The following is a 28000-nucleotide window of genomic DNA, read 5'->3' as shown; positions in this document are numbered from 1 at the left end:
CTGGATCTATCAGCCCAGCTCAAAGAACATCATAATAACCAGGATACAAGAGAAGAGTGTTCAGGGCAAGATGGTTGAACTGAGCCTTGGAACTTGGTGGTGGGCAGGGACACCATCTGTGTTGACCCTGCAGATACTAAACATATCTGAGGTGGTTAGTGGAAAAACTACTCAACACTAATGGCAAAGCTTCTCTTTTTTGCTTACCCTTGTGATCAAGTGGGGTTTTAGATCTCTCCATGATCTCGTCCTCTGTGGCATTCAAGTTCTGGACCAAAAAGTATGTGGTCATTTTCCCTTTACCTTTCACTTTGATTTCACCCCTCTCAATGATTTCAAACCCTTGATTTTTTTAAGGCGCTGCACAGAGAAAAAAAATGCATCAGACATCAAAGATTGTGGGTCTGTAACTCAAGAGTTGGCTACAATGCAAAGGGCTACTCAAGAGAAAAAGTCCAGGACACAGGACACACAACAACAGAGGAGGGAAGATCCCAGACATCAGCCTGCTGAAGTGGGACAGAGGCCATGGGGAAAGTGAGGATGAGATATTCTGAACAGGATGCCACAGGCCAAAAGAGAGCACAGGGACCCACCAGAACCCTCCCAACCCTGCCACCAATTTTCCTCCCTCCAGCTCACCCCTCATATGGGCATTGCTCACGTTTCTACACACCATGCTGTCAGTGCCCATGTGAACACCACCTTTCATGGTTCTGCCACGTAAGGCTCTTGGGTATCAATACTCTTCTTTCCATCTTCCCCAAGTGCACTATATACCCCACGCTTGCTACTATGCTCATCCTAACTACCCAAGCTTTCTCCACCATAATTTCTGTCTGCAGAGGAACTGAAGAGGAGGACTATAGGGTAGAGACCATGAAAAGAGACAGAGCTACAGAGTAATTACAAAATGTTTTCCTGTTTATTTACTGGCCACCAAGTGATGTTGGAGAAAAGCCAAAGAACCACTCAGACCAACGAGGATTCAAATTCATGACCACCTGCCTCGGCAGTCCATCGAGCCTTCCCTTGTCCTTGGCCAGGTTGGAAGAGAGTTCAGACCTTCACCACACTCCTCATGTGCCTCCATTTGTCATCTGCTCCCCTCACTTATATGCTGGTGGCTGTGCCTGCTACTTTATGCCCTGATTCATCTACAAAATTACATTAATTACAGGTGAGAGCCTGTGACTTCTCACCCCATGACCACACTATCCTGTCCCCCAATCTCCGAGGATAAGGTATCTTTCTTGTCCAGGGTCTCCTCACCCATGCCCCCTTCCCACCACCTCTGGGCCTTGCTCCATTGGCCACCCCACCCTTATCTTCAGCTCCATTTGCCTTTCTCCTTCTGCTTTTCAGTGTGCTTATGTCTCTTCCATCCTAAACAGAAGCAAACAAACGTCTCTCACCTGCTTTAATCCCATAAAATTTTCTCTTCTTTTTATTCTTCAGCCCAATGTCTATCTCACCATTCTACTACAACCACTTTTGAGAATGTCCCCAAAACCTCTAGTGAGTATTTTTCCATCCTTATTACTACAATTGACATTTTTGTTCAATTCCTTCTTCCTACAGTCATCCACAAGAGTGCCTCTCACCCTGAACTCTCCTGGTCCTTTCTGACTATTTCTTCTCCTGTCTCTTCCCTGGGCTCCTCTTCCTTCTATGCCACTTAAATGTTGGTTCTGCACAGGATTCCTTTCTTTTTCCACTGTTCTTTGCATACTGCATCCTTCCCTGGGTTGATCTCATCAACTCTCATGACTTTAATTACCACCTATATGTTGCTTACTCCATGTCTAGATCTTCAACAACTCATCTCCAAACTTCATCCATCCATTTTGTGGTACCTCTAGCTGAGTGTTCCACAGTTCCTTTGAACCCAATGTTTCCAATCTGAACTCATTGTCTGTCCCTGTGATCGGGGATACTTCTCATTTGTCCCATTGCAGATGGTGGGGCCACCATTCGAGCCCTAGTCACCCAGAATGGAGACCCAGGCTCCTCCCTTCTTCTCCTCCCCCATTTCTAACTAGTTTAACTGGTTTTATTTTCCCCCATATTCCTATCACTAATGTTCTGATTCAGATCAAACTCCCAACAGGTCTCATCTATCTCATTTTCTGGTCCTCAAGTACGTCCTTTCAGGGTCTCTAGAGTGGTCACTGTCAAATAGGACCCTGACCCTGTCACTGTCTTCAACCTCACTCTCCTTGGGGGCTTTTCCTCACCTACGGCATAGGGCCCTTGCCCTTCAGCAAGGCATGTGCAGCTGTCATCACTCCTGTCTCATATTTTCCAATACAGAAAAGCTCAGGTGTTTATAGTTCTCTGCACCTCTTCTACATGTGAGCCTGTACCTGCTTTTTACTCCCAATACCCCAATTTTGGCTAAATTTTACTCTGGAACTCCTTTTTCAAGATTCAGCTCAGGAATCTCCTTCACAAAGCCCTTTTTTATTACTGGGTCAAGCACCCTTGCCTGGGCTCTCATGGCACCCTTTATGACTCCCTTGGGGATAAGAGTGCAGCAGTTACAGGGAGGACTGTGTACCCTGACTTCGTGGGCTGCATGTAGGCTATTCTCCTTCCTAGCCTACCTGGTCCTGAGGCAAATGATTAACCTTTTTGTGCCTTTTCTTTCATGTACATAATAATAATGTATCTTCACAGAGCTGTTGCAACTGTAAATGAATTAACATATGAAAGAATTTAGAATAGAATGTGGCCTATTGTAAGTGCTCAAGAAATTGTATTATTTTATGCACATATTTATCATTGTACTCCTCTCACTTTAAAAATAATTAACTGCAACTTTTCTTTTTTCTTCTGCTAGACCAAAGGTCAGCACACTTTTTATATAAAAGACCAGAGAGTAAATATTTTAGACTTTGTATATCATATGGTCTCTGTTGCAATGATTCAACTCTGCCTTTGTAGCATGACATCAGCCATAGACAATATGTAAATGAAAGCGCATGGCTGTGTTCCAAGAAAACCTTATTTACAAAAATGAGCAGCAGACTAGATTTGGTCTGTGGGGTTATAATTTGCTGTTCTCTGAACTAAACTACATGCTCCTCGAGAGTAAAAACTGTGTTACAGTTAGAAGCGCAACAAAATGTATTGTCTGCCGCAACATCTTCTGTAAGCCATTGAGACATGGAAGAAAAAGCACGAGTTTCCTCCACTACCCCATCCCACAGCTGCTAGGCACTCTATAAGTTCTGGAAAGAGGGAGGGACAAAGGAAGGCATGAATAAATGGAAGGCTACCTGTAGGCTGTGGGGCTGAGGTGCACTTTGTTGGGAAGCCCATGACTTTCCATCCTAGAAGCTATGTTCACAGTGTCACCAAACAAGCAGTACTGTGGCATCTGGTCTCCTACAACACCTGCTAAGACTGGTCCAGTGTAGATCCCCACTCTGATCTGTACAGAGAGAGCATCACTGAAAAGAGACCATCTAATACTCCTGCTTTTATTTGTAAGTTGAGATATAATTTACATAAAATTTTTAAAAAACAGATAGTAAAGTGTTTAGCTCCATGAGTTTTGACAAGTGCTTATATCCCTGTAACCGCCAGCCAAAATGAAATGTAAACTAGTTCCATTACCTTGCAAAATTATCTTGTGCACCTTCTAGTTAAGCTCTCTCCCCATCTTCTTCAGCAGAGATAACTCCATTCTCATTTCTTTTCTCTCTCTTTTTTTTTTTTTTTTTCGAGATGGAGTTTCACTCTTATTGCCTAGGCTGGAGTGCAGTGGCGCGATCTCAGCTCACTGCAATCTCCGCCTCCCGGGTTCAAGCAATTCTCCTGCCTCAGCCTCCAGAGTAGCTGAGATTACAGGTGCCCGCCACCATGCCTGACTAATTTTTGTATTTTTATTAGAGATGGGGTTTCACCATGTTGGCCAGCTGGCCAGGTTGGTCTCAAACTCCTGAACTCAGGTGATCCACCTGCCTAATCCTCCCAAAGTGCTGGGAAAATAGGCATGAGCCACTGCACCCGGCCTTTTGTGTTTATTTTACCAAAGAGTGATTTGCCTGTTCTAGAACATCACATATGTACAATCATATAGTATAAACTGCTTTTTATCTGGTTTCATTTACTCAACACAATGTTTTGAGATTCATCTATATTGTCTTACGTATCAGTAGTTCATTATTTTTATCACTGAATAGTATTCTATTGTAAGAATATACCACATTCAATATCCAGTCTCCTTTTCATGAACATTTATTTTTCAGTTTGAATCTATTAAAATTAAGGATGCTATAAGCATTTCTGTACAGATATGTTTGTAGATATGTTTTCCTTTCTCTTAAGTACATACCTAGAAGTGGAATTTCTGAGTCACAAGGTAGATACATATTTAATTTTACTTTTTAACAAAACAAACAAAAAAACTACCCAGCAATTCTCCAAAGTTGTTTTACTGTTTTACATTTCTATCAGTGACGCAACACTTTCAGATGCTCCCATTTTCACCATCGTTTGGTCTTCTCGAGGGTGTGAAATGATATCTCGCTGTGGTTTTAATTTGCGTTAAATTGGTGACTAATGATGTTAAGCACATTGTCACACATACATTGGCCGTTCACATATTTTCTTTTGTAAAAAGTCTGTCCAAATTTTTGCCTGTTATAAAAATTGAGCTGTGTGTCTTTTATTGTTAATGTGTATGAGTTGTATACATATATGTATGTATTACAAATATTTTTATCAGTCTGTGGGTTTGTGTATTTATTTTCTTTAATAAGCAGAATTTTTTAATTTTGATGAATGTATTCATCTGCTTAGGCTGCCATAGCAAAATACCATAGATTGTGTAGCTTAAACAATGGAAATTATTTCTCACAATTCTGGAGCATGGAAGGCCAAGATCAAGCTGTGGGCAGGGTTGGTTTCTCCTGAGGTCTCTCTGCTTGGCTTGTAGATTGTCCACCTTTTTGCTGTGTCCTCACATGGTCCTTCCTCTGTGCACATGCATTCTTAGTGTCTCTTTATATCCAAATTTCATCTTCTTATAAGGACATCAGGCACATTGCATGAGGGCTCACTCTTAAGGCCTCCTTTTACTCAGTAAAGGCTCTAGCTCCAAAGACCATCATGTTCTGAGGTACTGAGTACTAGAGTTTCAAAATAAGAATTTTGGGTAGGACACAATTCAGCCTGTAACAATGAAATTTATCATTTTTTTCCCCTTCATGGTCAGTGCTTTCTGTGTCTTATCTAAAACAAACAAACAAAAAAATCATTATTTCCCCACAGTCATGATGCTATTCTTTATTTCCATCAAGGAGCTTTATGATTCTAGATTTTATGTTTAGATTTGCGATACATATCAAATGATTTTTTTGTATATGGGGTGAGGTAGAAGTGAGGTACATTTTTTCTTTCCATATGATATTCAATGGTACCAGAATCATTTTTTTAAAAACAGGTTGCCTTCCCCACTCAATTGTTTGATGCCTTGGTCAAAAATCAATGGACTAAACGTGGAGTCAATGTCCGGACGCTCTGTGCTGCTCCGGTGGTCTCTTTTTCTGTTCTTCTCTCAGTCTAACTCTGTATTTTTTTTACTGTTGCTTTAGAATAAGTCTTGAAATTAGTTGTGTACATCCTCCAATGTTGTTATTTTCTAAGATTGTTCGGGTTAGTCTAAGTTCTTTACATTTCCATATAAATTTTTAAATTAACCTATGACTATTTTCTAAGAAGCCTGCAGGGATTTTGTTTGGTATTCTGCTGAATCTATACATCAATTTGGGGAAAACAGACAGCTTAAATATATTGAGTTTTCCAATGAATATGGTGTATGTCTCCATTTAATTAGGTCTTCTTTAATTTCCCTAAGCAATATCTTGTAGTTTTAAGCATAGAGGTCATGTATATCTGTTGTTAGATTTATTCCTAGAAATCTAAATAATTTTATTTTCTTTTTATTTCATTTTTCAATTTTTTTGTCCTTAGCATATAAAAATTTAAGTAATTTTCCTGTATTTATGCTATGACCTTGCTAAACTCATTTATTAGACCTTATAGTTTCCTGTAGTTTGTATAAGATTTTCTAGGTGCACCATTATTTGTTCTGTGAATAATGATAATTTTATTTCTTCATTCATTTCCAAACTTAATGCCTTATATTTCTTCTTCTTGCCTGAGTGCACTGGGTAGGGTTTTTGGTATACTTTAACTAGAAGTGGTTGTCTTTGTATTTATTCTGCTTGGGTTTGCTGAGCTCTGGATATGTGCTTTGATATCCTTCATGTTGAAAAATTCTTGACTATTATCTCTTCAAATATTTCTTCTTACCCATTCTCACTCTGTTCTCATTCTAGCATTTCAGTTACGTATATAGGAGTCCATTTGATATTGTCCTACAGATATAGAGTGTCTTGTTCCCCTTTTTCACTCTGTTTTCTTCTTTGAATTTCAATTAGGATGATTTCTATTTCAAATTCCCTGATTTTTTTCTTTATTGTGTCTAGTCTTTGTTAAGCCCATAAAATTAATTCTTTATTTCTGATTTCTGATCATAGTTTTCTACTACATACAGATATAGATGTAAATATAAACAGTATGTATGTATTTCCCATATCTTCACACTTGTTTTGATTCTTTTAGACTCTTTAAAATATTTATCAGACTTATTTTAAAGATTCTATCTGATAATTCCAACATCTAGGCTATTTTTGGACCTGCTTCTATTGACTATTTTCTCTATTGGCTGTCCACTATATTACCATTTTCTTGATTCTTCTTGCATCTCATATTTTTCATTATTTAATTGAATGATCCATATTGTGGGTGAAAATACAGTAGAGACTGAAGTAGATAACATTTATCCCCCAGAAAATGTTACATCCCTTCAGAATTAGGCTGCTGGAATGGGGAGTAATCTAATCCATATTTGAGTTGGGTCGGGGCTTTTCCAGAAATATTGGTAGATTCCATGCACCACAGGTTTCAAATATTATGAAAGCTGAATCAGAACTTTCAGTACAGCAGAGCTTAGAATCTGAGCACCAGCAAGGCTCTGAGGACCTTGAGTGCTGTACAGCCCATCCACCAGCTTTTGGAGTTGTAGGAGATCTCCTTCTGCAGTACAGTCCAACAGTGAGATTTTCAGAAGTCTCTTTGCTCTTCAGTCCCACCCTGGCTCTCTGCACTTTGGGAAAATTTTCTCTGCCATTTCTCCTTGCCCTCAGACTTCAAAAGGTCATTGTAGTGTACTTGGTGAAGATGAAGAGTACTTTAGTTGGATTTCTCTCAGTTATCTTACTCTAACATTAGCCTTTAATGGGCCACTGTTTTGCATTTGGGAAAGGCCCCAAACACCTCAGGGACTCGGGAGTTCTCTCAGCTCTCCTCTCCTGTCCTAGTCTTTGGTTGACTAACCCGCCGCACTTGGCCTATGAGAAAGAGTTGGTAGATGGGTCCAGACTCTGTGTCTGCTGCTCTCTGGCATTGTAACCTGTTGTTTCAGCCCTGTGACCATTAAAAATCCCCTAAAATTTAGACGGGCTTATCCCTACCCTCACCTCTGGAAGATTACTTCTTCTGCTGCCCTGCCAGGATTGAATGCAATTATGAGGGTCTTCTCTTTGAAAGGGTTTGTTACTTCCTGGGATTTAGTTTACTTTGATTCCTTTGCTTTCTGGTGGGAAATAAAAATAAAAATAAAAAATAAAAAACTACTAGCATGGGAGCAACAGTCTCTTGCAGCTTTCTACATCCTAATCAGGTTGCTTGTTGTTTTTACTTGCTAGATTTTCTTCTCCTTGAAATAAAATTATAACTTCCTCTAGAAAAAGAGGATTCTCTGAACCCTTCAAAGCACCTAGTAATACTGTCTCATACATGGACGGATCTCAGTAAATGTATATTAAAGCTATATGAATAAAATGATAGAATATCTCACTGCAAAATAATTTTTAAAATGTAGAAATGGCAGCACAATTCTGTTAAGAGAGAAAGTGTTTCCAGTTCTTTCCCCTACATCCTTGAATAAACCCATATGATATGCTCTTTCTGGTGGATATTTAATGATGACCCTAATTATGTCCATAGTCTTACCTTGGAATTGCTAACATCTTTTCCTATTTTTTTCTTGGTAAATCCACCTTGAGTGTTTCCCAGAATTCACTGTCTATTTCATTCTTATTGGTGTAGCATTATTTTCATCTCTGGTGCTATGCTCCTTTCATACACACATGCACACACACACACACACACATGTGCACACACACACGCACACACACACATGTGCACACACACACGCACACACACACACACATGCATGCACAAGCACGCACACGCACACACGGACACGCACACACGCACATGCACACACACATACACCATACTTTCCATTTTATTTTAATTTTTTCACCAGTGACTTATACAACGGTCCCTTGACTGAAACATTTATCTCTTATCTAACGTTCTTATATCTCTTCCCTCATTACCTCCTATCCTGATTTTTTATTTATTACATTGGATTTTTATTCCACTGATGCACACAGTGTTTGCAATGAGTCATTATGGCAGCTGTCTTGTTCTTGTGACTATCTAAGGCCAGCTTCTACTTAGAAGACTACAGTGAACGCTGTAGCCATGAGCTGCACTGTTTCTCAGCTTCTAACTCACCATGGTCAGAGTAAGTGCAGCACATTTTCAGACTCTCCTGTAAAAAGGTTAAAATGTGGAAAAATCATAGTCCATCTTATAATTGGCTTTATTTTGAATTGACTCATTTATTTCGAATTTCTGATGATATTAGCAAGAGAAGGATCTAGAAATCAAAGGCAGACAGACGCCACTCTCAGCCATCCTGGGAGCATTAGGATCTGCTGAGCCAGGGGAGGAGGACATTCATTTTTCATCTTCAAAACTGTTCAACTTTTAGAGTGTGAACAAACTTCCAGACTTGGAAACGTACTTTTCTGTGAGAAAGGCGGGCAGATGTCTCGCTAGTGGCCACGTGGTGGAAGGAAAGCCTTTCTGAATATCTTATGGCATCACGGTGCCTGGCCTGCTGACTGCAGGCAGCTTCACACCTCAGCCTGAGTTCTGAACCTGTCAGATGGCATGTTGGAGACACAATTTCACAAGCAGGAAAAGTTGGCTGCTCAGTAAACCTGAACCACTTGTTGAAATGCTTGAACAGAAAAGCAGGAATTATAAATGAGTTGGGTTTTAAGATGGATTGAGCCCTGCTAGATAAATAGGAAGAACTGCTCAGCACTGTCCTAAGTTTCTGACAAAGGAAGCTTACAGTCAATTGTAGGAAAACCTTGAGCACCGCAGCCTCCTCTGAAATTTGAGAAAAGTTGAGACTATAGTAGCCTTAGGAATATCTCTATTAAGAACATACGCAAGAGAAGAAAAGGACTAGGATGCATTACCCATTTTAATGATGGCAACTTACCTAGTAATCACCTAAGCACATAAGCAGAATTCTACTTTTGTGTGTGAGATGTTTGGCATTAAACCAAGTACTCAGTTGCCCTCTACCTGGATGGGTTCTCCAGTAACAAGATTCATCACTTCCTTTGCAGAAATTCTTATCCCCAAGGCAAAATTAGCTACTCTTTGAGCATGGCTTCCAGTAGGCACTGGTACACCTCCTACCACCATATATGCATCTCCTATTGTTTCTACCTGTCAGGAAAAAAAAAAATAGGTATTCAGAGGGTTTCCTTCATGCACTAAACATGTCACTATGCTTTTTTTTCATTTTGCATATATTGACAAAGGGACTATATTAAAGCTGGCGATTGATTCTTTGCTAAGGGTATGAGGAGCATGAGGGAGGAAGTGAGAAGGAAAAGGACTCAGGAAACAACCATAAAAGAGCCAAAAGGCCTTTCTGCTTTGGGTGGAAACAAATTCCAGAGAGGAGGAAGGTCCTGGGTAGTCATGTGATGCTATATATGAGATAACACATTGTTTGGATTCGACTTTCTGCTGAATTTAGGAGTAGGAGAACGATGCTCTAGGGCAACGGCGTTTGCCCTTCAAGGGCACCAGAGTGCCATCTTAGCACTGAGTATTGTAAAAAGAATTCCTAAAAACTAGAATTCCTAAAATACTTCCAATTCCCTTTCAGCTCTTATTCTGAGCCCACACTCATCCACACCAAACCCCAGACCAGTGAAGACAGAGGCAAAGGGAGACTTAGAATCAAGCACTTGCCCTGTGTGAGCACACCGTGTAACACCCCACACCGCACAGACGCTTACTTTATAGACTGCGTGCACACTGGTTAATCTGTCAAACTTGGAGTACATGGAGTTCAGCATGTTCACTATTTGTATAGGTTCACAGGCAGCACAGATGTCAGTAAATGTCACCACATGGCTGAAAAGAATCGTGCAGCTTTTAAATTCTCCTACAACAGAAACCAGGTATCAGTGAGAACCAAGGAGCTAGACTAGTAACTCCATGAATTCTGGATTCAGAGGCCCTTTGAGAATCAAACCTGCCTGTGCCTTGTGGGAAAAGGAGCCGGACACCATTCCCCATTCAGCATCACTCAGCAAACGTTTACTGAGTGCCCGCTGCAAGCTAGTCACACTAGGAGAATCATATCACAGGGGGCAAGCAGACCAGGCCCTCGCCCCCAAGGAGCCCGCAGTCCAATGAAGGAGACATAAAAGTGAACAAATGCTTCTAGTAAGATGCAACCAGTGCTGTGGGAGGACAGAAAGGGTCCCTAGTAAGTGGAACAAGCAGAGCCTGAGCTACAGGAGACCTGGGGACAGGGCGGACAGAGACTGGTCACTGTGAAGTGGTAACTCCCAGTCTTTGTATGGCAGGGAAGCTACCTTGTCCTCAACACTTGCTCGTAAGTCATGCCCCTGATTCCACCTTGGCCCCCATTCATGCTAACTTCCACATAGCAACCAGATGCCCTGTTTAAGTCAGATCTCCCACTCTTCAATCTCTAATCTTTCATGATTCCATCACACTAAGAGTGCAACCCAATGCAACCCAGGCCTGACCATGGCCTACAGAGGAGACACCCCACCTCTGTCCCTTTCACCTCTCCAACCCCATGTCCCTCCGGCTCCCTCCACTCTGGCCACACTGGCCTCAGGGGTTTCTCCAACATGCCAAGTACCTCCTGCCTTCCGGCTTCTACACCTAAAAAAAGAGGTGTTTCCTCTGCCTGACACTTTTCTCAAATATCTATAGGGCCTGTTACTCACATTTCAAATGTAACCAACTCAGTCAGAATTCTCTTGACCACCCTGTATAAAATAGCCCCTAGACTGGCTATCCTCTTAGCTTGATTGCCTTCACCCACTCCATACACATGTGACTATATACACACACACACACACACACACACACACACACATATATATATATATATACACACACATATATATATATGAGACAGAGTCTCACTCTGTCACCCAGGCTAGACTGCAGTGACAAGATCTCGGCTCACTGCAACCTCTGCCTCTTGGGTTCAAGCAAATCTCCTGCCTCAGCCTCCCGAGTAGCTGGGCTGTCCTACAGGCACATACCACCATGCCCGGCTAATTTTTTGTATTTTTAGTAGAGACCAGATTTCACCATGTTGCCCAGGTTGGTCTCAAACTCCTCAGCTGAGGCAATCCGCCAGCCCAACCTCCCAAAGTGCTGGGATTACAGGTGTGAACCACTGCTCCTGGCCCAATATTTTGTATGGAATGGTTTATTTGGCTTTTGTCTACCTCTGCATTAGAATACAATGCTCCATGAGATGGCAGACTGTCAGTTTAGATCTCTGCTGTATCCCAGGCACCTAAAGTAGGGCCTGGCACATAGTAGATGCTCAATAAATATTGAGTGAGTGAATCAATGACTCCTTGAATGCAGCCGGGAGTTAGTTAAGCCTCTAATTGTAATTTCCCCTTCATGGAACTTTCTCTTCTCCTTGGCTTCTGGCTTATCATCCTCTCTTCACATTCCTCCTAGCTTTCTGATCTCCTTGTTTTATATCTTTCCTTGGCTTCTCAAACTTCTTAAGTACTAGATGTTCCCTAAACAGTAAGACTCCACTCTCTTCTCACTTCCTGTCCTCTAGGTGATCTTATCCACCATTCACAGAGTCTATGATTAACCCTGCCCACATTGCAATAACTCCCAGATGAATAGCTCCATGCCACAATGTTCCCTTGAGCTCTCACTAAGATTCCTACCTCTGATCATCCTATGTGGAGTATCCCACAGACATCTCCAGCTCAGTGGTTCTAAAATGGACCTTATCATTCTCCCCCAACCCTGATCTTCTTTCTGGCCCTGTCTTAGGATAAATCATCCCATTTTTCCATGCAAGAAGCCTCAGACCCATGCCTGCCCCCTCTGTCTTACCTTCCCCATCTGGTCAGTGGGGAAATCCTGCTGATTCTTCCTTAGGCTGCCCTAGTTCAGGCCTCTACCATCAATCAGCTGTACCCTTACGGGCTTTCAGCCCCACCTCACGCATTCACTACACTGCACCCCAAATCAGATTCATAAAACTCATCATGTCATTCCCATAATAAGAGAAGAAACTTCAATGAATTCTCACTGCCTACAAAATAAAAGAATTTCCTTTTCCTTAATAGTCCAGATTAATCACTGCATCACCTGAACCTCACCCTAGGAGCATTAGGATCTCAGCCTCACCAGACCCCACTTTTCCACATACCCCATGCTCTGGGAACATGCCCCATGGTATTTATTTGCACATTGCCTTACCTTTGCTCTCACTAGCCCATTCTCCGGAAATGCCTTTTTCCTCTTTGCTTGCTGAAATTCAGCCTCAAGGCCCAACTCAACTGTCACACACTTTTAAGAGGTGTCTCCACAACCCCAGCCTGCCCCCCTATCTCTTTCTCTCCTGACATATCTTTATTATTAATTTCCTTATCCCTGTGTTGCCATAGCACCTTATGTGATGGAAAGAGTATGGATTTTGAAGTTAGATGGCCTTAACACAGTTGCTTTCCAGCTCTTTCACTTATCAGCTGTGCTGAATGTCCATTTGCTCAGCAATATGGTATGGACAATACCTCCCTCATAGAAATGTTGAGAAAATTTAATGAAACAGCACATGTAAAATGTCTAACATGGATCCTGGCACAATAATTGCTCCTTAATGCAGATTAATTTCTTTGCCATTGGTCATTTCTACATCCATTAATTTATTCTGCATATATCTATCAAACTCACAAGTCTGTAAACTCCTCTGTGTCCCCAGATCTGGAACAACACCCTGGCATAGAGTAAGTTCACCAGGCATGTCTGGTGAATGAACACAGTCCCATGACAAATGGAAAGTGAGTTCAGGGTAAACACAGCATCCCTGCCTCCATAAATAGTATACTGTCCCAGAATGGTCCTCAGAGGAACCCTGTGGTTTAACCAGTGTGCGAGTGTATTATTTTTAGTTACAGTTAAGAACCCTACTCATTGTCACTGAGTAATGAGGCCAGTCTCAGGATACATCCTTACATTCTTAGAGAACCTAATGTGTGTGTAGTTGACAACCATTTTTATATAATTCATGTTTTACTCCTGTATTATTTTTATTATCAATGTAGAGAGAACAAAGCTGAGAATATACAGGTGGAGTAATTACCCCAAGACCATGTCACTTACAAGTGACAGAACCAGAATTCAAAACCACTTCTATCTGGCTTCAAAGCCTGTGGCCCTGACCACTAAGACATACCACCTTCTGCTCAGAGGTCCCTGTGCAGGAGAGGGTGCCTTACCTGCAGACACCTTTTTGCCCTCCCTCAGCTGGTTGGCCATGTGTTTGGGCGGCATGGCATAAAGCAAGGTCTCCGTTTTTTTCTTTTCAGTGGACAAGTGCTTGGAGAGGACCCGTAGCTCTTCCTTCTTCTTCATTTCCAGCTGGTTGGACAACTCTATCTTAGCCAGCCGCTGCTGGTTCAGGAGGATGAGATCCCTGGTGGTGTCATCGGGTCGATGTCAGAAAGATGCATATTGAGTCTTCCAGCTCGTGCAGGCTGCGGAGCTTCAGAGAGCACAGGTACACCATGCACTGCATGGACTCCATCCAGATCATCTGGCCTTGCCATCATGGAGAGAAATGCAACAATATTGTATGTCACCAGTCGGGGCTGAGACAAGCTCGCTGGACAACCAATCATCTCCCACACTGTGTGCTTCTAGTCACTGCACAGTCACACTCCTTCTCTTTTACCCAAGGTCCATGAGACCTTACTCATCTCCCCTCTTTCCCCAGCAGCTCTGTCCATTGCCTCCATTGAAGTGGCTCCCATCTATCAAGGGCCTCCATACTACTGATACCAACACAAGTTTCTTGGATTTTTCTTTACTCAGCCCTTCTGCTGTTTGATGATGTTAACCAGACCCTCCTTCCTGAAATCTCACTTCCTAGGACTTCTCTGCACTGCTTTCTCTCTGAGATGTCCCCTAATTCTTTGAATTTTATTTACATTATTTTAATCTCATTCCTTAAATGTTAGTGTTCCTGAGGGTTCTGTCTTGGTATTCTCGTTTAGCATCACACAGCTGCATCCTACACCATGCTGACTGAATCCGAATTTCCAGAGAGACCTTGCTTCCTGAACTCAATATGTGTATTTCTTTAAAAATAGATATGTTTGCTGTTATTGTAAAAGCAGTATACATTCATTGCCGAAAACAAAAAAAAGTGAAAGAAAATAGTAAAAATCACCCACAACACACCACATGGATAATTACTGTTAATATTTTGTAGTACATCTTTGTTTTACAAAAAAAGAGGCATGGCATCTTCTTTTCATAATCTGAATTTTTCACTTAAAATATATAACATATTCTTTCATAGTATGAAATATAGATATGCATCTTAATTTTTGCTGGTTACCTTGCTCATACTAACTATTAAATAATAAGTGAGTATTGAGTATATTATATCTAGTTTATCATTGTATAAACAACATTGTGATGAATAAGCTTGAGGCAGTCTTTGTGTATAATCATGGTTAGTTTGTTAAAAGATATATTCTTAGACATGAGTTTCTTAGACAAAGAACATGCTCATTTTTAAGGCTTTTGGTACATATTGCCAAAATACCCTCTAGGATGATTGTGACAATTAATAATTCCATAAACAGTATTTTTTTTCTTCTGTTCTCCCTATCAGGTGTCTGTTCATGGATATCTGAACTGAAGTCATCTTCAATCCCCTCCACAAATCTTCTCTTTCTATTAGTTCTTTCATTACATATGTAGTTAGTCCCTATGATGAGCCAGGCATACCTTTTTAAGCATTGGGGATACAGCAGTAACTCAAACTGACAAAAATCCCTGCCTCAAGACATTACATTATGTCTTTTTTTCAGTTAATTGCACCTTCATCACCCAGTTACCCAAGCAAGGAAGCTAATAATTATCCCAACGATTCTCTTCCACCCCCCACATCAGGTCACCAAATCCTGCCTTAATTATCTCATGAGTCTATCCTCCAACTGCCACCCCAGTGCCACTGCTGGAGTTTAGCACCTTAGAGCTTCTTTCCTGCACTCCAGAAGCAGCCTCTGTCTGGCCTCCCAGGATCCATTTTCTCTACACTCTGACCCATCCTTCACACACCTCCAGAGTGATCAATCTAAAATCAAATCTGATAACAGCAGACACTTCAACATGTTTCCAGCTGCACGATAGAGTTCAAGTCCTCATCTTGCCAGCCTCCTCTGCCATCACTCCACTCTACACCTCACTCGGGTTCCCAGAACATGTCATTCTCCCGTCAGACATCCCCCAGCTCTGCCTGTGCTTATCCCTGGAATACCTAATCATCCCTCTAATAGAAAGATAGCTCAAAATGTGTGCCCTTTCATGGCATATACAAAAATTTGCTCAAAATGAATCAAAGATGTAAATGTAAGAGCTAAAACTATAAAACTCTTAAAAGAAAACATAGAAGAAAAGTTTCACAACATCAGATTTGGCAGCAATTTCTTGGATATGACACCAAAATCACTGGCAACCAAAGAGAAAATAGATAAATTGGATTTCATCAAAATTAAAATCTTTTGTGCATCAAAGGACACAACCAACAGTGAAAAGGTAACACACAGAATGTATTTGCAGATTATATATCTGAAAAGAGGTTAATATTCAGAATGTATAAGAAATTTCTACAACTCAACCACAAAAGCAAACAACCCAATTAAAAATGGACAGAAGACTTGAATAGACATTTTTCTGAAGAATAAGTAGAAATGGCTATTAAAGATGCTCAATATCAATAATCATTAGAGAAACACAAATCAAAAGCACAATGAGATACCACTTCACACCCATTAAGATGGCTACTATTTTTTAAAAAGCAGACAATAAGTGTTCATGAGGATGTGGAGAAATTGGAACACTCATCCATTTTGATGGGAATGTAACATAGAGCAGCCACTATGAAAATCAGTAGGGAAGTTCCTAATTTTAATAAATTAAAAATAGAATTACCATAAAATCCAGCAATGCCACTTCTAGATATATATTCCAAATAAATGATGGCAGGGACTCAAAGAGACATTTGTACACCCACACTTATAGTAGTAGTATTATTCACAATAACAAAGTGGTGGAAGAAACTCAAGTGTCCATTGATGGGTGAATGGATACAGAAAATGTTGTATATTCATACAATGGAATATCATTCAGCCTTAAAAAGGCAGGAAGTTCGGACACATGCTACATTATGGATGAACTTTAAAAACATTATGCTAATTGAAATAGGCCAGTCACAAAAGAACAGGTACTGTATTATTCCACTTATATGAGGTATCTAGACTTGTCAAATTCATAGGAACAGAAGGTAGAATGCTGGTTGCCAGGGAATTGAGGAAGGACAAATGAGTTATTGCTTAATAGGCAGAGTTTCAGTTTTGCACAATATAAAAAAAGTGCTGGAGATGGATGGTAGTGAAGGTAGCATAACATGTGAATGTGCTTAATATCAATGAACTGTACATTTAAAAATTATTAAAATGGTAAATTTTGTTATGTAAATTTTATTCAATTAAAAACAAAATGTGTGCCCTACTAACAGTGAGTTAGATGATCATGTTACTACATAAAATACATTAATTTAATGCCAATAGTACCTCATGCATTCTGAAAATTTTGGTAACATCAGAATTTTATAATTACATATTATATATAATTTTATATTTATGTATGTAACTATATTACATATATAGTTTATGTCTAAACCAGAGATGGTTGAGGAAATAAAATATATTCTTTACAGATCAAGTCAAGTGGAAATGTCAGAAAAAAGAAAATGTGTTCTCAATGTAGCCCCTACCCCACTTTTTAGGAAACTGGAAAACTTTGCATCTTCCCTTTCTGATCAATCTCTCAAATAGGCAGGGAGCAACAGGAAAGGAGTGAGTGATTACCTCGAAATTTGAGTGTGGTCTGACTTTACCATGCTACAGGCATCCTTTCTCTCCGTGTCTTCAGGACAAATTGACTGTTGATAAATTTGTGGATGCTGAAAATGTTGAAGGTAACTTGAGGATGAAGGAGAAATACTCATCCAGTTGAATCTTCTGGGTTTGGAGTCCTGGCACATACTTCTGAATGTTCACTCCAGCTTGCTTCACCTGTAGCTATCCACAGAAGACAGATACAAGACAGGAATAGAAGGTGACCCCCCTCCCCATAAACTTCCCCTTGGAAATAACGTTCTAGCCATGTTCTGTGGCTCACTGTTGGGAAAGGGGGTCAGTAATGGAATCAACATCATGGAAGTAATAATTTTTTTTGAAACAATCAAATCTGTGCTAATGTCTGAAAGAAAAAGAATAGTATGAGAGTGCTCAGAGGCTAAACTAAAGAGAAATGAGGTTACAGCTCTCTATTGGGCTAATAGTTCCTCCCGAGCTCTGAGACAACTCTCTCTCTCTCACTCTCTCTATCATTTGCTAATGAAGAAACTAGCAAATTCTATAGCATTGGCTCTATTACCCAGGTCTGAATGAAGAAATTCATCAAGGGGATGGGGGAGATGCTTTTCACTGCTATCTCCAGTGAACACACAGAAGGAGGAAGTAAAATAGGTGTCCTTTTAATGAGTTCCTAATCAATTCAGTTGACATATATTTTATCCATGGAAATGGATTAACAATCAAACTTAAATAGTTACGCTCACAACTCTCACAGAGCAGTGGCTTGAGTTGGCATGACCCCTTCCCCATGTTCAAGATGCAGAATGTGAAGCTGGGTGGGATGGAGACATACCTGGTGGCCACAAGGATGGGAAGAATTCACGGGTAGAATTCCACCCTGTCGTTGCTACTGATTGTGTTCTGCTGTCTGTTTATGTAGTGAATTTTAATGTCACTTCCTTTTCCCCTTTTTTCTAATGGTAAACTTTCCCATGCTTTTACTAGTTCAAACCTCCCTTTCTACCCTATCAAGAAGCTCCTGCATTCTGGATTCTGGAGGATACCACAATACGAAAAGGAAATCAATAGTCCTGCCAGGGTAAAGCCTAGTCTCCCAAGTCCTGGGGATTTCTCAGGGACTTGAAAATCTCCACTGTTCATGAAGGACTATAAATCATGCTCACTTCCCTGGCTTAGCCCCAATCCCAAGCTATAGAGGGAAGAGTCTCTTACTGATTCATCAAATACAATGTGGAAAGGAAAAGCGTTGCAGAATGTCTTCTCTTCAATCCAGAGTCTCTCAGGATAAATTGGCTCAAAGGCGTTCATGAGATGCCCTGAATGTAGAGAAAGTACTGATGAGAAGCAGCTCCTGCCGCCACCCTTGCACAGAGCAGAGCTCAGGATAGGGATAGTATCTAAAGTGTTTCACAAGCAAAGTGCAATCCCACTTCTTTTGCATGGGCTCCCTCAGCATCTCCAGATGGCCACGGCAATTCTTCTTCCAAATTAAAACAAACAGAAAACTTGCTACCAGGTTGAGAAGCCCTTCTGCCCCCTGCCAAGTTTCTGCCTGCCGCTGAAGAGTTTCTGGGCCAATTGAGTACGTCTCGCCATGAACACAGAGTCGGCATTGAAATGGTGACAGCCAGACAATGAGCCAGCAGAGCAGAGCGTGTGCTCTGGGCCCAGCATCAGGGACATTTGCCATGGAGCTTTTTAGACTGACAGTTTGGGGTGGCACGTGAAAATTTAACCAACAGTCCTATTTGGCAGGGGGTAGAGATTCGAAATGGAGCCTTTTTGATATGAAAATCTCCTAGACAAAGGATGTCAATTGCATGTTTGACTCACTTGCCATGGCTTGAAGGACGCAAAATGCAGCCCTTTGAGCCCTGCAGACCTTCTCCCAGATGCGTGTCACCTGGCCCATTGAGCCCTGACACAGAGCACCCTAACTCCCTTCTCTCAGTGGATCAGAGCCCTTATTCAGACTCAGGCGTTAGGTGCTAATCGTTAGACCGGCTCAGTGCCCACAGGGCTACCTTAGCAAGCCTAATGCCTGCATTTTGCAAATGAGAAGATGGAGACTCTTGTCCAGGGTCACACAGTTCCTTAGGCACAGAGCCAGAAACTTGCTTTCTTGGCTCTTGATCTAGTGGCCTTGCTGGGTGACCAGGGTTGCTATCCACAGATCTCCAGTCCAGAAATGTGTCCAAATGGAGAAGGCCTGACTGCAGAAGAGGAGCTGTGGAAAATTCATTGTTCCTGATGGCACATCAGTGCTCATCTTCCTTCTCTCCACTCATCACCTGTTGGGAGTGATTCCAATCGTGTCTCCAAAAACTTTTTCTTAGGACAGGAGAGACAATGTCTCCATGTGACCCAGCACAAATAATGAGAGGCAATGGAAGGACAATTAGAGCCTGGCATTTTAAAGTTGAAAACCACGGTCGCCAAATCCAAGTGTTGCGGAAACTAGTGCCATGATAATCGCAGAGGGCTTGGCCCCATCAGTGTACACTGGCAGCTACTCCTGAGAATCAAGCAGTCTTTCTGATCTCAGAGCTGAGGTTGGGAGAACAACTCACTTACCTTTTCCAAACATGACCATGCTTCTCACAACATCCCAGTGGGATTTTTTCACAGGACAAGCAGAAACATTCAAATATTTCTCCTTCATCCTGAGGAAAGCTGCCTGGAGGGCCTGCAGATGGCAGGGAGATAGGCACCTGGTCACATGACTGGAGAAGCACAAACCCCATTTGCTGTGATGGGGTCCACTTTTAACTAAGGAACTGTGCCATGGCCAGAGGAGCAGCATGAGGGCTTACAAGATCAATTCTACCAAGATTTTAGCGTTCCCGATATTTTTAAATCAAATTAGTCCTCATACTGTTTCTCCATTAAAGAAAGCCATAACTGTTTAGAAAATCTCAAGACGGAACTAAGATGCTATCTGGCAAGAAAATCATGCACGAACATTTCTTCCTGTGGTTGAAGATTCTGCAGTGAACAGACTCTGAGGTGGACTTTGAAAATACTCTAAGGAATCACAGACTAATCCTAATCTGAGTATTTTCACAAGCTATGGTCATGGAGAGCTATTCACCTAATGTACATGGTAACCTGAGCAGGTAATGGTCACCCTACCAGGTGCAAATGAGGTGGCCAAGTACAGTGTCTTGAGTTGACTCAGGACCTATGAATGGTTCCAGCTGCAGAAGTGGGCACTGAAGACTGGAAAGATCAATTTATTTGAGGAGGATTGAAAAAAAAAAACCATCAAGTTCAAATTTCAAATCCTTCATATGGTTATTCTTATAGGTGAACAATTTTCCAGGCTCAGGTACATTCCAGAATGCTTCTCAGTATATATCCACTTAACCTTAACTCAGCAATCCTCAACTGGGAATGATTTTATCCATTACCCCCACTATGCGGACACTTGGCAATGCCAGCAGACATGTCTCCTTCCTCCCTCCCTCCCTCCCTCTCTCCCTCCCTCCCTCCCTCCTTTCCTTCCTTCCTTCCTTCCTTCCTTCCTTTCTTTTTTTCTTTCTTTCTTTCGCCACAAATGAAGGGATGAGGTTCTACTAGTAGGAAAAGACCAGGGATGCTGCTAAGGACACTATAATGTAAAAGACACACCATCAACACCAAAGAATTATCTGGTTCAAAATGTCAGTTGTATCAAAATTGAGAAGCTCTGCCTTAATTCCACTATTAGAAGGTCCAGTCGGTCTCCCATCCAAGCACTAACCAGGACCAACCCTGCTTAGCTTCCAAGATCAGTCATGTTCAGGGTGGTATAGCTGTAGACACTCATAAGTGGAAGTTGAACAACGAGAACACATGGACACAGGGAGAGGAGAATCACACATTGAGGCCTGTCAGAGGATGGGGGGCAAGGAGAGGGAGAGCATTAGGACAAATACCTAATGCATGTGGGGCTTAAAACCTAGATGACGGGTTGATAGGTGCAGCAAACCAACATGGCACATACATATCTATGTAATAAACCTGCACGTTCAAAACATGTAACCCAGAACTTAAAGGAAAATGTAAAAAACAAAAACAAAAAAATCAAAAGGTCCAGTTGATTCTGTTGTTTGCATAGATTTTTCCAAGACTGATAGCTCTACTTAAGTGCAACTGTTCTTTCTAAAGGCATAGCAAACCCAGTACCTCTTGGTCTCTCTCGATGCCCTGACTGTCTTGTAGCCTTTCTGACTTTGCCTTTCTCATCTTCCTGTGAGCCTTCAGAAACACAACATGCTCCTTCTTCCCTGTCCTCTCCACTTCTTCATTCATGTCAAGAATGTCCATGGTTACCTCAATGTCAAAGAAGTCTTTGGCCACAGCCTCAATGATACCTGCAGCAGAAGGACACCTATTGTTGAGGGATGGCCGAAGGCAATTTTATCAGTAAAAATCATAAAATAATCAAACTGTAAAACTTCTGATGAATCTTCTGAAGTTCACCAAGCCCAGGCCCTGCTTCAAATCAGACATCAGCGACAGCCAATTAAATAAAAATATGCAGAGACTGAAGTTATACATGTTTGGATACCAAATATATCCATGCCACTTTAATTTCTAGTTTGGCATCTATTCGTTTGTTTGTTATTTCAGGTAGGCATTTAACTCATTAAGCAAACAAATAAACCTAGAGATAATGTAAGCAAAATTCAGTTGTAAAAGCATTAAGGATCAAGTTTTTAAAAGTGTTCCTCTGGGCATCTATCCCAGGGTTATATACAAAATACAGGGAAAGCACCAGGCACAGTGGCTCATGCTTGTAATCCCAGCACTTTGGGAGGCCGAGGCGGGCGGATCATGAGGTCAGGGGATCGAGACCATCCTGGCTAATACAGTGAAACCCCATCTCTACTAAAAATACAAAAAATCAGCCAGGCATGGTGGCGGGCGCCTGTAGTCCCAGCTACTCCGGAGGCTGAGGCAAGAGAATGGCGTGAACCCAGGAGGCGGAGCTTGCAGTGAACGGAGATCACTCCACTACACTCCAGCCTGGGGGGACAGAGCGAGACTCCATCTCAAAAAAAAAAAAAAAAAAAAAAAAGTATATATATATGGAAAGCATGCATGAAGATGTTTATGATAGCATTGTTTACAAAAGCAAAAGATTAGTATTAATGGACAATGTAATAATAGGAGATTAGTTAAGATAATTACAATATGGGATATCATTCAACCATTTAATATGTGGTTTTAAAGATTATGTGGAGGCCGGGCGCGGTGGCTCAAGCCTGTAATCCCAGCACTTTGGGAGGCCGAGATGGGCGGATCACGAGGTCAGGAGATTGAGACCATCCTGGCTAACACGGTGAGACCCCGTCTCTACTAAAAATACAAAAAATAAGCCGGGCGAGGTGGCCGGCGCCTGTGGTCTCAGCTACTCGGGAGGCTGAGGCAGGAGAATGGCGTGAACCAGGGAGGTGGAGCTTGCAATGAGTGGAGATCGTGCCACTGCACTCCAGCCTGGGCGACAGAGCAAGACTCCGTCTCAAAAAAAAAAAAAAAAAAAAAGATTATGTGGAAACATGCTTTTTCTACAATGCTAAATGCAAATAAAGAGTTGATACAAAATAATATATGCAGAATTATCACAGCTATGTAAAAACCTGTATAATTTAAAATGTTGAAAGAAAAATACAAATTATTCGTTTTTGTGGACTTTTGGAAACTTATTTTAAAAGCTCAAGGACTTTGGGAGCAGTGGTCAAGATGATTTGAAGTCACACATTCTAAGAGAGTTTTAACTCCTTACCCGTAGCCAGCTGTTAGCCATCCTGGAGAATCTGTGGGGAAACTTTCCTCACTTCAGAAGCCCCATAGCTCTGCGGTCAGCTGAGCCATTTCCATACCTGATACAATGTGGCACACACCACTTCTATCTGAGTAGTAATGGAGAACCATTTTCCCATCTGCTCCTCTCTCCACACGAAACGATGGTGCATGCATCTCCTAATTAAAAGACACACATTTTTGCCAGTGGACACAAATTGCGTAAATTATGCTTTTGAGGCTTTGTGAAACAATAGTATTTATCCATTACATCCTACGGAACTATATCCCAACCCTCTCTCCAATCACATAAAAACTCCCACTGTTTCTGCTCCTGTATGTCAGGAATTTTATACTATAACTACTATACTTTAAACAACTCTATATGGCAAGTACTAGTTCCATTTTAAGAGGAAGAAACTGAGGCTTAGGGAAGGTAAACCTAGGTTAATGGTAGAACAACATTTAATTCCCAAATGAGCCTTTGCACCGTGCCAGGCTGTTTCTACCCATATTCTAAAAGCAGCTGTCTGCTGGTAACAGGAAGCCTTAGTGAGTTTCTGCCACACTTGGCCTGTGACCAAGTGACCATGGGCATCTTCACTTTCCAACACATCAGGGAATCAGAGAATTTGCAAGTAGAATTAATCAGTTTCTTGTTCTGAAAGGATAATGTCATCTGTGATGTCAATTCGAACATTTAGAAAGTAGAACCTTCCGCCGGGCGCAGTGGGCTGGTGCCTGTAATCCCAGTTCTCTGGGAGGCCGAGGCGGGCAGATCACGAGGTCAGGATATTGAGACCATCCTGGCTAACACGGTGAAACCCCGTCGACTAAAAATATGAAAAAATTAGCCGAGCATGGTGGCACACGCCTGTAGGCCCAGCTACTCAGGAGGCTGAGGCAGGAGAATCTCTTGAACCCAGGAGGCGGAGGTTGCCGTGAGCCGAGATGGCGCCACTGCACTCCAGCCTGGGCGACAGACAGAGCGATCTCAAAAAAAAAAAAAAAGTAGAACCTTCAAGGATACATCAGAAGAGATCCCCTTTCTCCAGAAATGTTGACATTCAAATACGTATCATTTCACAGTAAATGAGATGTATACTAGGAAAGAAGAATAGAGACTTTGCCTGGGGGAGTCTCTAGCTAGTTAGTAGACAGTTCAGTACCCTGGACACACAGCTTTTGGCCATGAGGGAATAGATAAAGGAGATGGGTTCCTTCCAAGATCTTTGTCGTCTTCCATGGTGAAAGGTTGTTAGTGAAAATGGGTTTCTTTTTTTCCCCAAATACCTTTTCTTTTTTTTTTTTTTTTTTTTTTTTTTTTTTTTTTTTTTTTTTTTTTTGAGATAGGGTCATGCTCTGTTGCCCAGGCTGGAATGCAGTGGCAGGATCACGGCTCACTGCAGCCTCTGCTTCCTAGGCTCAAGTGACCTTCCCACCTCAGGCTTCTGAGTAGCTGGGATTACAGGCATGCCACCACCATGCCCAGCTACTTTGTGTGTGTGTGTGTGTGTGGAGATGGGGGCTTTGCTGCGTTGCCCAGGCTGGTCTCAAACTCCTAGGCTCAAATGATCTTGTCCACCTCAGCTTCCAAAAGTGCTAAGATTACAAGCATTAGCCACCATGCCCACCCCTTAAATACTATTTTTTTTTTATAATTTCAAAAGTGTGTACCTAGAGAAAGTACATATATTTATTTGTATGTATGTGTGTTTATATCTTGACAAAATGGAAAGAGTAGTTGAGGCAGCACATATAAAAAGCATCAATAAAATAGGAAATTAACAGTTAATTTTAAAATTACATCCAAATCCTACATAGTGAAAATAAAGTAACAGAATACAGAAGCCTGAAAGAAAGTCCACGTGATCCTGCTTCATGCCCCTCACTCCTTAGCCCCTGCCCAGAGACACTTCTAAAAGTTTGTGCTTTTAGTTCTTCTGGTCAATGTCACTAAGTCTCTAAATAATATAGTTATACTTTTATTTCTTGCTTCAAATAGGACTTTTTGAAAGTGGAGAATAAGGGCAAAGAATAACAGAATAAAACAAAAATTTCCTAAAGAGACAATCTATAATACTTTGCCCAGAATAAAGCACTATATAGCTGTTAGGTAACATTACAGAACAGAATAGAAAGCCCAGAAATAAGGCTGTACACCTAAAGCCATGTGATATTTGACATGTGTGGGTTTGGATCCAGCTCAGCCACCATGCCTGGGTGATTTGGGGACAGTTACTTGACCTTTCTGGACCTCAGTTTTCTCATCTGTATAATAGGAAAAATAAGACTGCCAACTCTAATGGCATCAGGAAGATAAGTCAATGTTGACACATTACTTAGCCCAACATCTGCCTCATAATTAGCACTCAATAAAGGTTAGCTAAAGCATAAGAAGATTAAAGGCTCAGTTATAACCAGAAATGTATACCTCAAAGGCACTGCCAAATTACTAGACAGACACAGAAAAAGTAAACATTATTTTATTTGTTATTTTTGCCTAAAGAGACAATCTATAATACTTTTCCCAGAATAAAGCACTATATAGCTGTTAGGTATCATTGCATGTATCTTCTTCCAACTTGTATATTATAATATTTAAATATTTTATTTATCTCATTATATGCAAAATGTCCTCAAATACCACCAGAGAAGTTCTATTCTATTGCTTCTCTAGCATCACTTATAAGTGAGAGCTAAACATTGAATACACATGGACATAAAGATGGCAACAACAGACACCGGGGACTACTATAGGAGGGAGGAAGGAATGGGGGTCGAGGGTTGAAAAACTATTGGGTGCTATGCTCACTACCTGGGTGTCAGGATCAATCATACCCAAATCTCAGCATCATGACATATACCCATGTAAAAATCCTGCGTATGTACCCTCTGAGTCTTTTTTTAAAAATTGAAATTGTAAAAAAGCAAAGAAAAAAGATCATAGAATAAAAAAATATATGCATTATAAAAAATATTAAAAGGTCCTAACTGTATTTCTTTATATCCTGATTGTTGTGCTTTAGCTAAGAAATTAAAAGGAGGTTGTCATGCAAATTATCGTAATTATTAAACTGGCCATATTGAATAGAGAGAAAAGAAAGGGGAAGGAATAGAGTTATTATTTATTTATGGAAAGCTGATTTTTCTGGACTGATTACAATGCTAGAGACTTTTACATCCTATCTCTCGTAATCCACATATTGCTATGAGGTAGGTTATTTTTTTCCCTACTTATTTCTTTTTGTCTCTGTTTGTGTCCAATACCTTAAAAAGTGCTTGATACATACTATCACTCAATAAATATTGGTCACCCAATAAATATTATTAAATAAAATACATTGAGATTCAGAGACCGCAACTAACTTGCCAGAATTGCATAGCTGTTAAATTGTAGAGCCAGTGGGACAGCCTCGTGGGCCCATCTGACCCCATAAGCAGGGCTCTTTCCACTCCCTCTACCCTTGAGTAGTTCACATGATAACAATAGGACAGGCCTGGCTATTCATGCCCAACTATTCATGACTCATAATTGAAGTCAGTTAAGGCTACCAAGCCTCTGATTCCTTATATGAAAAATGGAGAAAACAATACTTTTCCCATGTATCGTCTATGGGGGGTGTGTAAGGGTTGCTGAGGCTTTTTAACATCCACAATCCCATTTTGTCCCCATGACAACCCTGAAAGGGTGGATATGAACATCAGTATAGAAATGGTGAAGGAAGATCTCAGTGAAGTACGAAGGCCCTAAAATTAAACTATTTTCTATAAAGTAATAAACTGTTATTATGATATATATAAATGTTCTTTCACCTTTTCTTGTCTAAAAAATAAAAGAGAATCTAGATATTTGAATTTCCAGTGATCTCTACAAACAAGAAACCCAAGGAAAGAACTCCAGGAGGGCATATCCCAGTAGGCAAATTAGTTTCCTAACACCTCAGTCGGTTACCCATGGGTTAATCAGAGTTGGATGGTTTCTGATTCTGGCTCTTAGCCCTGTCAAATCTTCCCTTCTGATACATGAATAACATGAATCTGGCTGCATATGCAATTTATCAGCTCCATCCTGGCCAGGAAACCTTAGGAGAGCTTTTGCAAATGCACTGAAACCTGACTGTTTTCCAGCCTTTGTTCCAATTGTAATCAGTCTCCAGGATTTAATTCCAAATCAACACCACACCCTATCTGAAAAGGCCATCCCTTCGGTTTTTGTGAGCCAGTTTATAAAAGTGGCCAGCAGGTGTTTCGTTTTCATTCTCTTCCAAAAAGAACTCCTGGGCCCACCAATACCAGGTACCAAGGATTCTGCAGATGGGAGGGTTCTCCTGCAACTGCACCTCCGTAGGGGGAGGTGGGGAGCTGGCCCAGGACTGCCACAGTATTTGCTTCCTCTTAGGCAGCCAAGACCAGACTCAAGTGGCCTTACCTGATAAGAGAGTGCCAGGTAACTGTGGAGGGCATCCAGGTTTTCAATAAATTCCATGAGATTTCCTCCCAGTGTCCGTAGCATCCTGTCATAGCCAGACATCTTACAGAATTGAAAGAAGTATTCTCCAAAGAGTTTCTGGATGGCTTCCATGGAGACACCTGTAGAAAACAAAGCATGCCCCATAAATAAATCCCCGGGAGGTGTGTGTTCTCCTTTGCATGGTCTTCATTTATTTCCAGAGGGTTCACATCCTGGCTGTGTGACACTATTGAGCTACTCTCTAAGCTGTCACTTGCCTCATCGGTAAAATGCCAATAACCACATTGATGTCATGGGG

The 28000-nt window shown here is 41.2% G+C and overlaps 1 protein-coding gene across 1 annotated transcript; it reads right to left on the bottom strand.

Annotated features, from left to right (window-relative positions):
* Positions 1–29: 29 nt before the first annotated feature.
* On the bottom strand, positions 30–27762 carry LOC111523053 (guanylate cyclase soluble subunit beta-2-like). The gene is given in 16 exon segments (XM_023187354.1): positions 30–127; positions 208–360; positions 724–731; positions 3282–3436; positions 9529–9675; positions 10257–10405; positions 13767–13982; positions 13985–14008; positions 14011–14088; positions 17430–17555; positions 17558–17642; positions 18654–18757; positions 20016–20127; positions 21609–21796; positions 23309–23408; positions 27661–27762. Coding segments are annotated over 16 exon segments (1845 nt in total).
* Positions 27763–28000: the final 238 nt, after the last annotated feature.

The sequence above is a fragment of the Piliocolobus tephrosceles genome, chromosome X (genome assembly GCF_002776525.5).
Source record: "Piliocolobus tephrosceles isolate RC106 chromosome X, ASM277652v3, whole genome shotgun sequence".
NCBI lineage: Eukaryota > Metazoa > Chordata > Mammalia > Primates > Cercopithecidae > Piliocolobus > Piliocolobus tephrosceles.
This window is presented reverse-complemented; position numbering and strand designations above follow the sequence as displayed.